Consider the following 15997-nt stretch of genomic DNA (forward strand, 5'->3'; position numbering starts at 1 on the left):
CAGGTAGTTTGACTATTTTAGAGTCTTCATAGGAGATCGTGTAAGATTTGTCCTTCTGCGTCTGCCTTATTTTACTCTGCATAATGTTCTCCAGGTTCATCCATTTTGGTACACAATGTAAGATTTCCTTCTTTGTTAAGGCTCAGAGTAGAATGGTGGTCTCCAGCAGGGTGGAAGGAGGTGATATAGCGGCTATTAGTCAAAGGTATGGCTCAGACTAAAAAGAATCTACCTGCAATGCAGGAGACCTGGGTGTGATCCCTGGGTCAGGAAGATCCCCTGGAGGAGGAATAGCAACCTACTCCAATTCTTGCCTGTAAAATTCCATGGACAGAGGAGTCTGGTGGACTACAGTCCATGGGATCACAAAAGAGTCAGAGATAACTGAGTGCGTGCACACACACACACACACACACACACACACACACACACACACACATATCTGCCAGTGAAAATCTCTCAGTCCCCGACTTTTTCATTTATTCAACAACTGTTCACTGAGCATCTAGGAAACGCTGGGCACTGTCCAAGGTGCTGGATGGATGAAGGATGATGAACCACAGGTGGGCCCCTGTGGTTAGCTCACTCTCATGGGGGTGCCCCATGCTGGGACGCTCTCTGGAGAAGATATACTGGAGTGTGAAAAAGATGCACAGTGGGGACCCGCTTCATCCATGAAAGAGCCCCTGGAACCCCAATGCTGGCAAAGAGATTGGAGCAGTGAAAAGCCGGCGACTGTCAGAATGCTAGACCCTTGCTCTTTGAGAAGGCAGATTTTTGTCCTCGTTGCTATGTTCTGGAAGAAGTGGAATGTGGTTCTGTAGGAGGCTGCTTGGTATAGGGAAGGAGGTGGGGACTCCCAGCTCTCAGCAGCATTTCTTGTAAAACAGGGATGATGGTTCATACACGCTTCTGATTCATTTTCAGTTGTGCTTCGAAGGTGCAGTGCATTTCCCATATTTGTGTGTGTTTCTGTGTCCATTTATGGGGTTGAATAATGCCTTCTGGGGTAAGACTATATTTGCAGTTTGAGTTGAACCCAAGGAGGCCAGAGGTGATGGTGGAAATTCCGCAGATAAGGACACAGCAGGGGATGTTGTGTGTGTGAAGCTGGGCAAGGCGTCCAGGGGAATGATGCACTCACTAAGCCTTTGCCTGTCCATGCTTTCAGGGTGGATCCTATAAAATTTAGAGGACAAGTGACTGCATTTTTTTTTTTTTCCTGTGTGATTAAGACTAAGAGTTACAAAGAGAAAGTCATGGCCCTGGCGAGAATTCAATGTGAAAAATGTCTATTTCCAGGTCATCACACAGAAAAAGGTGTTGGCGGCTCAGAAACATTACTTGAAGCCCCACTCAAAGTGTTTACTGCTCCCTAGAAATCCATTCCTTGCCTGACTCTGTGGCTGCCTCGTTTACTCTCCTCTAATCCTGTCCTCTAACAGCAGCCAAAGTGATGACCAACTTGGCCGAGCCGTGACTCCAAACTGAATTTTCTTGAAATCTGGCTTCTGCTGACGCAGCTGGGGAGTATGACTGTGCCCAGCGCCTGGGCAGTTAGAAGTCATCTGTGTAAGCTAATGCTGTCTGTGTTTTGCGGTGACTTTCTCTGTTTTATATCGCCTGCCTCTGCAAGGGGGACCACGTGCTGCGAGGCAGAAGTAAGGACGGGGGTGTGTGGAAAGGACGTGCTTCTAATGTGATGCAGAGGCGGCGGGTGGAATTCCATACCCGGGAAAGCAGAGTGAAATGTCTGTAGCGCACATCCCTGGTCACTGGGGCCATTATGCCCAGGAGAACAGTCCTGGGTCTGCTCTGCCTGTGGCTGGTTATGCAGGAGCATTGGGTGTGGATGTGGGATGCCAGCCTGGGAACCTGGGCTTCCAGGCAGCTGGTCTTTCCACACACATCCTGCTGGGCTGTTAGGTGTGTGTTTGCCGGAGAGACTCGGGAAAGACTTGTATAAATGGCATGCTTCCATGAGTGTCCTGAGCCTGGGTTTCTGGGTTTGTTTTTGTTTTTTCTTTCTTGTTCATCTCTCTACTAGTTCCACCTAAGCAAATTAAAAGTTCATCCTGCCTTCAGGAACCATTTAAATCCAGGATGTAAATCAGAGCTGAGAACATAGGCCATGTGAGTTACATGTATTATTAGGTCAACTTGGACTGTCTGCTGTCAGGACAATGGACTTCATTCCAATGATGGGTGAGATTCTGGACCTTGCTGACTGCCCATATGTGATATTATGATTGATGTGAAGAAATACATATTTATACAGAGAAATAAGTATTTGGTCTTTGTCTCATAACTGGCACAGGGCTCCTGAACCCTTGGAACTTCCTCAATAATAAGGGTGATAAAGGTGACTTTGTTTTCCATAACAAGTCCCTTTCAACCATACCTGAGGTGTGTCAATGAGATGGCTTTTGAAAAGTCCCAAAGGATGGGGAGCCAAACCTGAGAGTAGACAGCTGGAACCTTCAGCTTCATTTCCAGGGAAAGGAGAAGAGCTGAGGGTTGAAGGAGTCATCAATGGCTCGTGATTAATCCATCAACCCAACAGATGGATGTTCAGTTACTTCATGTTCAGTTGTGTCCAACTCTTTACAACCCCATGGACTGTAGCCCGCCAGGCTCATCTGTCTATGGGATTTCCCAGGCAAGAATGTAGTGGGTTGCCATTTTCTTCTCACACACACACACACACACACACACACACATATATATATATATATATGTGTGTGTGTGTGTATACTTTTAATTGTGTTCTGTCTGAAATCAATGCAAACACCTATGTAGTGAGACCCTTCAACTTTTATAGTGACTATGTGTTCATAAACGGAATTAAGAGAATTCATTTCCTAAAGTCACAGTGCATAAAGGGGTATTTACTGTCTCTCAATTTAGTATGAGAAGCCCAAAAACATGTTGAGGAGAAGAAGCCAGAACCTCCTGCCAAAAATCCCACATGATGCCATTTATATAATGTCCAGGAACCAGTGAAACCCATCCATAGTAATAGGAATCAGACAGTGGTTGCTTCTGAGAAACAATGGGGATTGACTAGAAAGGGGCATAGAGGGGCCTTTGGGGAATAACAGGGATTTCTGCATCTTGGTTTGGGAGAATACCATGTCAGAACTCACCAGTGGAAAATCCAAGATCTTTCATTTTTATTGTATGTAAATGATAATTCATTAAAACTTAAAGAAAAAAGTGATACCTCTGGCAGTTGTTTCCAGGTCCTGTGCAGCAGAGATGAGGGGATACCCACTGCCAGAATGTGTCTGGGAGGTGTGCTGGGTGCGTGGAGTTGAGGTGGGAGGTAAATGAGGGTTTTCAGGTGAGATTGGAAAGGCAGGAGGGCTACCCAGCCAAGTGACAAACCAGCCAACAGTCCAGGGTGAGAAAGGGCTCTGCCTGGTTACCAAGTACTGCTGGCTGGAAAACGAAACCCCACTTATTCCACTGAATTTACCTTCTTTTAAGGTTTGGTGTGTATCTGAAGCTAAAGTGATCTCTGCCCTTGCAAGCTTCACAATGGACTGTGTTGAGAATTCAATTTTCTAGCAGCTTTTTAAAAATATTTCTAATCGATACGATTTCTCCAAGTAACAAATTGTTCTTAGCACTTAAGTTTTAAGAGAAGTATTCAAGAGTGTTACCCTAAGCAAGCAACCTAATGGTTTCTCTGTTTTTCCCTTAAAAATAAAAGCTGCAGATACTCGTTGACACTGGAAGCAGCAACTTTGCTGTGGCTGGGGCCCCGCATCCCTATATCGACTCTTACTTTGATGCGGAGAGGTGAGTGATGGGTCTGTGCCTGGGGGGGCCGGGCTTGGGGGCACCAGATGGATGCTTCAAAAGACACTGGGAGATGCAGCCGAAAGGCTGTTTCATTTTAGGGAGGACATGTTCATGTATATATCTGTGCATGTATGTGTATGTGCAAGTATCTGTGTGTATGTGCATATAGTGGTGTGTATATTTGTGTATGTATGCATGCATAAGTGTATGTGTGGGTATCCATGTGTACATGCATATGGTGGTATGTATATTTGTGTATATGTGTGTGTGTATTTGCGTATATGTAGATATCTGTGAGTACCTGCACATTGTTCAGTGGTCATGTCCGACTCTGCGACCTCATGTACTGCAGCACAGTACCAGTTTCCTCTGTCCTTTACTATCTCCCAGATTTTGTTCAAATTCATGTGCATTGGGTCACTGATGCTGACTCTCTCATCCTCTGCCACCCTCTTCTCCTATTGCTTTCAATCTTTCCCAGCATCAGGGTCTTTTCCAATGAGCTGGCTCTTTGCATCAGATAGCCAAAGTATTGGAACTTCAGCAACAGTCCTTCAGTGAATATCCAGGGTTGATTTCCTTTAGGATTGACTGGTTTGATCTTCTTGCAGTCCAATGGACTATCAAGAGTCTTCTCCAGCATCACAATTTGAAAGCACCAGACTTCTTTATGATCCAACTCTCACATCCATACATCACTACTGGAAAAACTGTAGCTTTGACTATACAGACCTTTCTCAGCAAAGGGATGTCTCTGCTTTTTAATATGCTGTCTGGGTTTTCATAGCTTTTCTTCCACAGAGCAAGCGTCTTTTAATTTCATGGCTGCAGTCATCATCCACAGTGATTTTGGAGCCCAAGAAAATAAAATCTGTCACTATTTCCACTTTTTTCCCTTCTATTTGCCATGAAGCAATGGGACCAGATGCCATGATCTTAGTTTTTTGACGTGGAGAGGTGAGTGATGGGTCTGTGCCTGGGGGATTTTCAAGTAAGCTCTTTCCCTATCCCCTTTCACACTCGTCAAGAAGCTCTTCCGTTCCTTGTCACTTTCTGCTATTAGAGTGGTATCATTTGCATATCTGAGGTTGTTGGTATTTCTCCCAGTAATCTTGATTCCAGCTTGTGATTCATCCAGCCCAGTATTTCACATGGTGTGCTTTCAATTCAGTTCAGTCACTCAGTCGTGTCCAACTTTTTGCAACCCCATGGACCGCAGCATGCAGCCCCTGTCCATCTTCCCTGTCCATCACCAACTCCCAGAGCTTACTCAAACTCTTGTCCATAGAGTCAGTGATACCGTCCAGCCATCTCATCCTCTGTCGCCCACTTCTCCTGCCTTCAATCTTTCCCAGCATCAGGGTCTTTTCCAATGAATCAGTTCTTTGCATCAGGTAGCCAGAGTATTGGAGTTTCAGCTTCAGCATCAGTCCTTCCAATGAATATTCAGGACTGATTTCCTTTAGTTCAGACTAGTTGTATCTTCTTGCAGTCCAAGGGACTCTCAAGAGTCTTCTCCAACACCACAGTTCAAAAGCATCAATACTTTGGTGCTCAGCTTTCTTTATAGTCCAACTCTCACATCTATACATGATTACTGGAAAAACCATAGCTTTGATTAGAAGGACCTTTGTTGGCAAAGTAATGTCTCTGCTTTTTAATATGCTGTCTAGGTTGGTCATAGCTTTTCTTCCAAGGAGCAAGTGTCTTTTAATTTCATGCCTTCAGTCACCATCTGCAGTGATTTTGGAGCCCAGAAAAATAGTCTTTCACTGTTTCCATTGTTTCCCCATTTATTTGCCATGAAGTCATGGGACTGGATGCCATGATCTTAGTTTTTTTAATGTTGAGTTTTAATCCAGCTTTTTCACTCTCTTCTTTCACTTTCATCAAGAGGCTCTTTAGTTCTTCTTCGCTTTCTGCCATAAAGGTGGTGTCATCTGCATATCTGAAGTTATTAATAATTCTCCCGGCAAACTTTATTCCAGCTTGTGCTTCATCCAGCCTGGCATTTCGCATGATGTACTCTGCATATAAGTTAAATAAGCAGGGTGACAATATACAGCCTTGATGTACTCCTTTCCTGATTTGGAACCAGTCTGTTGTTCCATGTCCAGTTCTGACTGTTGTTTCTTGACCTGCATACCGTTTTCTCAGGAGGCAGATCAGGTGGTCAGGTATTCCCACACTTTACATGTAACTTAAATAAGTAGAGTGACAATATACAGCCTTGTCATACTCTTTTCCCAATTTTGAACCAGTCAGTTTTTCCATGTTCATTTCTAACTGTTGCTTCTTGACCTGCATACAGGTTTCTCAGGAGACAGGTAAGGTGATCTGCTACTTCCATCTCTTTAAGAATTTTCCATAGTTTGCTGTGATCCACACAGTCAAAGGCATCAGTATAGTCAGTGAAGCAGAAGTACATGTTTTCCTGGAACTCCCTTGCTTTCTCCATGAGCCAATGAATGTTGACAATTTGATCTCTCGTTCCCCTGCCTCTTCAAAACCCTGCTTGTACATCTGGAAGTTCTTGATTCATGTACTGCTGAAGTCTAGCTTGAAGGATTTTGAGCATAACCTTGCTAGAATGTGAAATAAGCACAATTGTACAGTAGTTTGAACATTCTTTGGCATTGTTTTTCTTTCAGATTGGAATGAAAATGGACTTTTCCAGTCCTGTGGCCACTGCTGAGTTTTCCAAATTTGTAGGCATATTGAATGCAGTGCTTTAGCAGCAGCATCTTTTAGGATTTGAAATAGTTCAGCTGGAATTCCATCACCTCCACTAGCTTTTTTCATAATAATGCTTCCTAAGGCCCACTTGACTTCACATTCCAGGGTGTCTGGCCACACCATCATGATGCACTGAGTGGTGTGTGTATTTATGAATATATGTATATGTTTGTGTATGTGTAAGCATCTGTGTGTACATGCACATGGGGTGTGTATATTTGTGTATAGATGCATATATCTGTGTAAGTGTAGGTATCTGTGTACATGCATATGATTTCACACTTAGTATGCCCATGATACACACTTAGTGGTGTGTATATTTGTACAATATGTATATATTTGTGTAAATGTAGGTATCTGTGTACATGCACGTGGTGGTGTGTATATTCGCGTATACAAGTATATATCTGTAAGTGTGGGTATCTGTATGTACATGCACACTGTGGTATTTACATTTGTGTGTGGTGTGCATGTGTGGCATGACGTACTGAGTGTGTACATCCACTCCAAATGAATCCATTGCAGGATTCTCCTAACAGCCTTGGTGTGTTCTCATGAGCTCTGCTTTATAGACATTCAAGTCAAACTTGAATGTTTTGTGGTCAGACCTGAATTGCAGGGAGCTCGTGACCCTTTGACATTTGTTGGTCCCCCCTAATCCTCACGAGGAGGTAGCCTGAGCAGGGCAGGGCTCATTGGGTCTGAGTGTGAGACTGTTCTGGGCAGTGGCCTGGCATTGCTTGGAAAGCCACCTTTGTGTCACCTGAAGTTTGGTGGTGTCAGTCAAGGTGTGGTTCACTGAAACCATTTCTGTGCTGGGAGGTCTTTGTGGTGAGAGAAATCTATGACTCACTTGGAAAGGACACACTGTGAGCTCAGAGCACTCAGGCCCGAGACAGGGCTCTGAGCTGGCAGCTGTGGGTGGGGCTCTGAGAAGGAGCAGAGCCTGGATGGAGGTCTGGCTCAAGGCCAGCTCTGTGTGTCCAGGTCCCTAGACTCTGGGCCCTAGGAAGCTTTGGGTGGTACTTGTGTGTGTCACTGTTCATCTCTGCAGGAGCCCACGGGGTCAGAGTCAGTCTGCCCCAGATACTTGTTGCTGCCCTAAATGTATGCACATTTTAATTTCATATCCATTTTTTGTGACCCTAAAATTTAGACTCAACAGATAAAACCAGTAAGCTGCCACGTGGTTTGCTATTTAGCCTCATGAACAAGCATGTCACATTTCCCTGCTACCGATGCCCTTCATGTCTTTCCTTTCCCACTTTCTTTTCCCATAGTCTTTTGTTTCAAGGAATAAGCCCCATCTTTTTTGAGGGGGGGTGGGGAAAGAAAGGAAACACAGGAGAGAAAGTAACAACTGGGGAGGTTCAACAAATCCCCAGCAGCATTAATAAGGCAGTGCCCGTCTCTTCCCCCATGCACGTTGGTCTTTGTTTTGGTGGCACAAGGAGGCCACCTGTGTGTCCAGCTGGAGGGAAGGATGGCTGGTGCCTCATGGACCCCTCCTTCAAGGAACTTGGAGCTTAGGTTATGACTCAGTGTGTTGATAACCTTTGATCACAGAAATTCCAGGTGCACCTCCAGGAATGCTTTGTGAAGACAGATGTGAGCCCGGGAGCTGTTCTTGGGACTTCAGATGCTTGTGAAGTGGGGCATGGGCTGTGCAGCCAGGGAACAGAGGCTGGCTGATGAGCCCCCAGCTACCCTTTGCCCTTTCCTACTCAAACTGTGATTCATCCAAGTCCTCTGCCCTCAAACAGCCCTCCCCTCAACTACTCCATCATGGGACAGGTTTTGAAGTCAGTCCAAACCTCTCATTTTTATTCACATAGCACAGGAGGTCTGGGAACCAAGAAAGTGGCCCGGGTGCAGGCTTCTAGGACAAGAGGTCTGCAGACTTCAGCCCTGGCAGCTCCTCTTTATAGTAAGTGCTGTGTACGCTCTGAACCAAAATGCAAATATAGTAAAACTTATCTTCACATGTAATCCTAAATGCCCTGACACAATCTGCAGGGTTTGGGGGCGGTAAAAGGAATTAATTTATAGGATGGTGATCAGCACCGCAGTATGTAAACACGTGGGGTAGGAGTCAGGTGAAGCTGGGTGATGCAGGAGGCTGTGAGCATCGCTCTGGCCCTGCAGTGCCCAGTGCAGACTGACAAACTGAATTAAAATAGAATCAGACACCCAGAACAGCTTGGTTTAGTGATGTCAGTTTTCCAGATCAGTGAAGAATCTTGGTATAGTTTCCGCAGAGGATTACCTTCTTCAATCTACACAGTCGCTGCATACCTAGAAAATGCAAAGTATATTAAACTGTGTAGAAGATGTTGATTTTGGTGGTGAGGCAATCCTAGCCCTATTTTTTCCACTACAAGATTCTTCCTAGTCCATACATTCTCCCAGTTTCTCCATGCCTACTGGGGTTCTGCCTGCCATAAGACAGAGCAAACATCCTTGGAGCTCAGATACATCTTTAACAGTTTTCCTCCCCAGAGCAATTTTGTTTTCCATCACAGATCTGTAGACACATGATACAATAGAAGAAAATAATAGTACAGCATAGTGAAGCCAAGTTTGAGTAATGTGTATATCCACCTTTTAGATTGAAATGTGCAAATCTAACACCATGGGTGGATATTTTCTTGGTTCTCAGACCTCCTGTGCTACATGAATAAAAATGAGGTTTGGACTGACTCCAGAATCTGTTCCATGATAAAGTGGTTGAGGGGAGGGGGTTGTTTGGGGTGGAGGATTTGGACAAATCACAGTTTGAGTGGGAAAAGGTGGCCAGGGGCTCATAAGTGGGTAAACAGCACAGCCAGCGGTCAGTAAAAGTCTGAGTGTGCTTGCAACCTAGTTACCCTTTTGCTGGGTTTCCTTGATGACTCCACAGGTAAAGAATCCCCCTGCAATGCAGGAGATACAGGGATGCAGGTTTGATCCCTGGGCCAGGAAGAATCCCTGTAGAAGGGAATGGCAACCTGCTCTGGTGTTCTTGCCTGAAAGGTCCCGTGGACAGAGGGGCCTGGTGGGCTGCAGTCCAAAGGGTTGTCACAAACAGTACCTGCCTAACCACACACAGGCACGCACCCATTTGCTATGCAGATGCAAATATGGAAGCATTCAAGGGCAAACACTAGTCAACATTACAAATACTGGGTTCAGTGCCATTTAATACATGTACAATATTTAATCAACAGTAGACAACTGGCTTCCTTCTCATTTGCCTTTGACTTTGTTCATTGCGGGCTTGAACCATAATTCTCTCCGCCTTAGTGGGACGCAGCCTTCTAACTTTCCTATTAGCCAGGCTTGAGTTCAGGTTTCAGGTGGCTTCTGTCTTTCATCCTTAAAGATTGAGCTCCTCTGCCTCCTTTGCACCTGATTTAATGTGAAGACTCCTGGGAACATTCGTGACTCCCATGATGGCTAGCCCTGCCATCCTGCTAACCACACAGGAGAATTCGGGGCTCCCTGTTAGCTTTCTGAGCACCTGAGCGTCTCATCTAGATATTTCTCCTTTGTGAGCAAACAGAGAACTAGCAGAACCTGCCAACATGCAGGGGAGGCCCCAGACTCCCCTGCTTTGTCAGTGTCGCCCCCACTGGCACCTCCATTATTCAGACTTCACCCTGCCTTCTCATTTGCAAGTACTGTTGAAATTTATTTAGTACCTTAACACATGACCCAGTCTGGCCTTCTAGCCCTTTCTTATAAAGAAATCGGCTCAGTAGTAAAGAATCCTCCTACCAATGCAGGAGACATGGGTTTGATCCTGGGTCAGGGAGAACCCTGGAGAATGAAGTGAATTTTTGCCTGGGAAATCCCATGGACAGAGGAGCCTGATGGGCTACAGTCCATGGGATTGCAAAGAGTTAGACATGACTGAGCAAATGAACATGCATTCATTCTTCAACTGGGCTTCTTCTTAACTGAATCAAATGTGAAACATCGCATTTTGAGTTTTAGGCAAGTTCTATTCAATCACCTGCATTAGTCACCAATACAAACAAACACACGTGCCTTGCAGGTTAAACACTTGCTTTGATTTATGCTAACCTTTCTCTCCTTTCTTCTATTTTCCCTAAATAGTTCTCATAGGTTTATGTCAACACGGATGCGTTATTGTTAAGATATGAACTATGAACATAATTTATATAGTAAATTATGTACAATTAAGTTGTCTGATGCTTTCAGCCCACTTTACAGTTGGCCTAAGCTACACCTTCCACCATGGTATTTGATGGAAGCCGAGAGAATGTTCTACTTCCTCTCTCAATTTTTGACAAAGGTTTCTTTTCTGAGATGTAGCTTGCTGCCTTGTGATGTTTCTGTATTTGCTTGTCCCTCTGATCTCTCTTAGTTATAATAAGGTTTCTGGTTGGGTTTGTCAGCCTCTGATTCAAGTCCCCTAGTCTCTGGATATTCAGGTTTAACGCTTCCTGAAACATGTCCCAGTAATTGGAGATTTGACTTGGGGTTCTTTGACAAGATCTCTTTGATTTATGGAATCAGACATCAGGCTACCATCAGTCATTTGTGCAGCTTTGTCCCATCAGAAGCACTCTTTTCCTGGTGGTGAATGTTCCAATGAATTACTATACAGCAAAAAGGCAATCATGTATTTTTTTAGGTGTACTTCTTTTTTAGCCAGTAAAATAGTCTCCATCCAAGTGGCTTGATGAGAGATTCAGTATACTCATCCCCCTGACCTTATAATAATCTATTCAGAAATTAAGTATATTTTCATTAAAATGTCTCCCCCTCCTATACTCCATCTGGGTGCAGCTCACAGAATTGCTGCTGCTGCCGCTAAGTCACTTCATTCGTGTCCGACTCTGTGTGACTCCATAGACGGCAGCCCACCAGGCTCCCCCGTCCCTGGTATTCTCCAGGCAAGAACACTGGAGTGAGTTGCCATTTCCTTCTCCAACACACGAAAGTGAAAAGTGAGAGTGAAGTCGCTCAGTCATGTCTGACCTTCAGTGACCCCATGGAGTGCAGCCTACCAGGCTCCTCCGTCCATGGGATTTTCCAGGCAGAAGTACTGGAGTGGGGTGCCATTGCCTTCTCCCAGCTCACAGAGTAGTTCTGGCCAAAAAACAATTTCCTGTCTTCAACTGACGCTTATGAGTAGAGTGGGGATATTAGAAAATTATGCAGGTTATTTCCTTAAGGAGGCTGACCTGGACCCTTGAGATCTCACGCTACATCTTTCCATCTGATGATGACACACATTTTTCTTGATTATTTAGATAATTTCTTAAGTTTGTCCAGGAGGGGTCTTGCCATATTGGGGCCCTGAAGCATTTGCCATTGTTGAGGATGTTGATGACCCTCCAGCATGAGGAGAAGCCCCTGGGCTGGTGAGTGGTCCCACTGACTCTGACATGGTCACTTCCAGACCTTGGAAGAATAAGACAGGTATCTGGTCACCTGGTCCAAGTCCCTTATCCCCGAGGTAGAGTCCAAATTCTGAAATGTGCAGAAGGCCCCCAGGGAGGTCTTGGGCAGAATTTTCCAGGAGACTTAACATTCTCTGGGGGGCTGGTGGTTTGGGGGAGCCAGAGTCGACTGAAGGATTCAACTCTCTTGATCTCTGCCCTCCCACCTCCTCCCTGTATATTCTCTGAAAACAAAATGAGTTTCTTTAAATTAATAAAATGTTCTGTGGTTCTTCTCTTCTCAGTTTGATTGATTTCACTTTTCAATCCTGCATTCCCTTCAGACTTGTATCAGAGGCAGAAAGTCTCCTGAATTTGGTTCGAAGTGATTCTGTGGCTGTGGGTGGACTCTTCTCTAGCTACTCACATCCTTGATGAATGGCTGTTTCTACACACCCAGAATGGATGCTGCAAAAAAGCAGCATGTCTGGGGTTCACTCTCAATATAGTTAATGAATGTCCAAAGCAGCTGAGAGCCAAAGCATTTTAGCGCCAAGAGGTGGGATGTTAGGACATAAACATGGAGGAATGCGTAGTTTTTAGGTCTAGTGCTGAAACCTACGCGTTAATAACATTCAGAGATGCTTGCAATTCATCTCTGGGGTTTTTGCTCTTTGAGTTCGAGGAGCCCAGGGAATATGAGCTAAGAATTACTTTTTTCTCTCATTATCTAGAACTGTGCTTTCTACAAGGGTAGCTACTAGACACAAGTGGCTATTTAAATTTAAATTAATTAATGTTAAATACAGGCTCATTCTTTAGTCAAACTATCCAGATGGTCCCTGACTTAGATGGTTTGAATTATCTTTCAACTTTACAATGGTGCAAAAACAATACACATTCAGTAGAAACTGTACTTTGAATTTTGAATTTTTAAAATTGAGACCTATGGACCAGAGTTTCTTAATCTCAGCACTGCTGACAGTTTGGGCTGGGTGATTTTTTATTGTTGGGGGCTGTCTCGTGCATTTGAGAATGTTTACAGCATCCTGGTTTCTGTTCCATTTGATGCCAGAAGCTTCTCTCTCACACAGCTGTGACAACCAAAAATGTTTCCAGACATTGCCAAATGTCACCCAGAAGGAAAAATAAGCCTCTAGTTGGTAATCACTGTCACAGAAGCTAAATCCAAGTTCAATCATTGGACAATGCAACAGTAAAATCCAAGTTTGGTGACTTTTATCCCAGTTTCAATGGACTTGTTCCACCAATTCTGTGGAAACTTTTGTACTCATGGTGGTAAGATGGCTGCTGCCCCTCCAGATATCAAATATACATTTCCAGCAGGAAGATAGGAGGCTAACAAATAACAAGAGGCAAGAACATTCCTCCTGAAGTGGCCATCTTTTTACTGAGAAGGAATGCCCTCCCTAGTGACTCTTCCTACATAGCATTGGTCAGAAGTGTCTGCATTTTGAATTTTGCTTCTCCCAAAGCTGGGAGAAGGCAATGGCAACCCACTCCAGTACTCTTGCCTGGAAAATCCCATGACGGAGGAACCTGGTAGGCTGCAGTCCATGGGGTCCCTAGGAGTCGGACACGACTGAGCGACTTCACTTTCATTTTCATGCATTGGAGAAGGAAATGGCAACCCACTCCAGTATGCTTGCCTGGAGAATCCCAGGGACGGAGGAGCCTGGTGGGCTGCCATCTATGGGGTCGCACAGAGTCGGGCACGACTGAAGCAACTTAGCAGCAGCAGCAGCAAAGCTGGCAGTAAGGGGACAATCCTGTCTCATGATGTTGGGAAACAGCAGCCACAGTTCCCTGTCAGCCCTGTGATCATGAGGGTAAGCAACTGATATATTGACAGCCGTGAGGACCCAGACAGACATTCTGCTTTGTTCACTTTCAATGTAGTAATCAGTAAATTAGAGGAGATATTCAACATTTTATCATAAGCTAGGTTTTGTGATGGATGAGTTTACCCAACTGTAGGCTAATGTTCTGAGCACCATTAAGATAGGCTGGGCTGAGCTAAGATGTTCAGAAGGTTCAGTCCATTAAATGCATTTTCAACCTAATAATAATTTCAACTTACAATAGGTGTATCATGATGTAACCCCATTGGGGTTCCGGTGCTTTCCAGCCACCTGTGGCTACTGTATTGGAAGCATAAATAGAGAATATTCCTGTCATTGCAGAAGTTCTATTGAATAGTCTTGATCCAGAACACAGAAGAACTCCATCTTTTAGAAACCTGGAAGGCTCTTCCCCTCCCTGCACCATTTCAGCCAAGTCTTACCTGAGACTTGCCCCTTTTCCTGGAGGTTGTTGGACTTCACAGTGAAACAGTTTTGGATATTCAGAAAGATTATAGGAAACATTTTCTAGGAAAACTTACATTTTCTAATAGCAGCTCATAGATTGAATAAAGGTAGCATGTGATTAGATAATTATAATAATAGCAGCTACTTTTGTTGTTAACCTGCTGTGTTCTGGGGTTTTGTTCTAAATAGTTTACAAAGAGACTCACAGACTTAGCAAACGAACTTACGGTTACCGGGAGAAAGGGATAGTTAGGGAGTTGGGGAAGGTCATGTACACACTGCTATATTCAAAATGGATAACCAGCAAGGACCTGCTGCATAGCACGGGGAACTCTACTCAATGTTGTGTGCCAGCTTGGATGGGAGCGGGGTTTGGGGAGAGAATGTGTGTGTGTGTTAGTTGCTTAGTTGTGTCCAACTCTTTGTGACCCCATGAACTTAAGCCCACCAGGCTCCTCTATCTATGGAATTCTCCAGGCAAGAATACAGGAGTGGGTTGCCATTCCCTTTTCCAAGGAATCTTCCTGACCCAGGGATCAAACCCAGGTCTCCTGCATTGCAGGCAGATTGCTTACCATCTGAGCCACCAGGGAACCCCTTGGGGGAGGATGGAGACATATATATGTATGGCTGAGTCCCTTTGCTGTTCACCTGAAACTACTAAAACATTGTGAATCAACTCCAACAGAAAATTAAAATGTTAAAGTTTGAAAATAAAATACCTTAAGTAATGATAATATATTCATTCAAAAAATAAATGGTTTATCGTATTAACTCTTTTAATCCTTAGAATTAACCCTGTGAAGCGTGGTGCTATATTGTCCCTACTTTTCAGCAGAGGAGACTGAGGAATAGAGAAGTTAAATAACTTAGCCTGGAGTCACACACAGCTCCTAAGTGGTTGAAGTGCTATTTGACCCCAGACAGCGTAACTCCAGCTGCCTGCCACATCTTTGTAAGTGGCACCAGAGTATCCAGAATGTTCACCCATGAGGGAAATAGCAAACTGGTCAGTACACTGCAGAGGACGTTCTGTCTAGAAGGGCAGCCTGGTTCATGCTCTTCTCTGTGACCTCAGCAGATTCCAATGAGTTTTCTGTAGGCTCACCAAGCTTCCCTGGTGGCTCAGATGGTAAAGGACCTGCCTGCAGTACAGGAGACCTGAATTCAATCTCTGGGTTGGGAAGCTCCCCTGGAGGAGGGCATGGCAACCCACTCCAGTGTTCTTGCCTGGAGAATCCCCATGGACAGAAGAGCCTGGCGGGCTACAGTCCATGGGGTTGCAAAGAGTCAGACACGCCTGAGCGACTAAGCACAACAGACTAAAAATTTTTTAAAAACAACTTCTCAAAGGAAGTTATGGCACTATAGACTGTTTGGTGGGGATGACTGATCTTCCAGATGAAGAATCGGTAAATTAGGGCTGGCAGGCTACCTCCAGCCTGCCGCCTGTTTTCCTAAGTAAAGTTTTGCTGGAACATGGCCACAGATGTTTGTTCAATCTGTCACCGGTGGTTGCTTCTTCACTAGCAGAACAGAGCAGGTGAAGTGGAGATCATGTGACCCACAAAAGCTGAAACATTTATTTTCTGGCCCTTTATAGAAGCAGCTCACCAACCCTGCGGAGGACCATATGCTTTAAGTCTTTCAAAATAACTAGCCTCTTCTGTTAGCAATAGTGCTAATGTTTTGAACTTGAAGAATGACCCTGAGCTGTCAGAAAGGACTGACATT

At 44.6% G+C, this 15997-nt stretch overlaps 1 protein-coding gene across 1 annotated transcript in view; it reads left to right on the forward strand.

The window, feature by feature from the left end:
- Positions 1-15997, forward strand: part of BACE2 (beta-secretase 2) — a 104287-nt gene that overhangs the window by 39736 nt on the left and 48554 nt on the right. Inside the window, exon 2 of the mRNA XM_052641515.1 lies at positions 3716-3804. Within this exon, the coding sequence (XP_052497475.1) occupies positions 3716-3804 (89 nt within the window). The remainder of the gene's footprint in view (positions 1-3715; positions 3805-15997) is intronic.

Source organism: Budorcas taxicolor, chromosome 1 (genome assembly GCF_023091745.1).
Source record: "Budorcas taxicolor isolate Tak-1 chromosome 1, Takin1.1, whole genome shotgun sequence".
NCBI lineage: Eukaryota > Metazoa > Chordata > Mammalia > Artiodactyla > Bovidae > Budorcas > Budorcas taxicolor.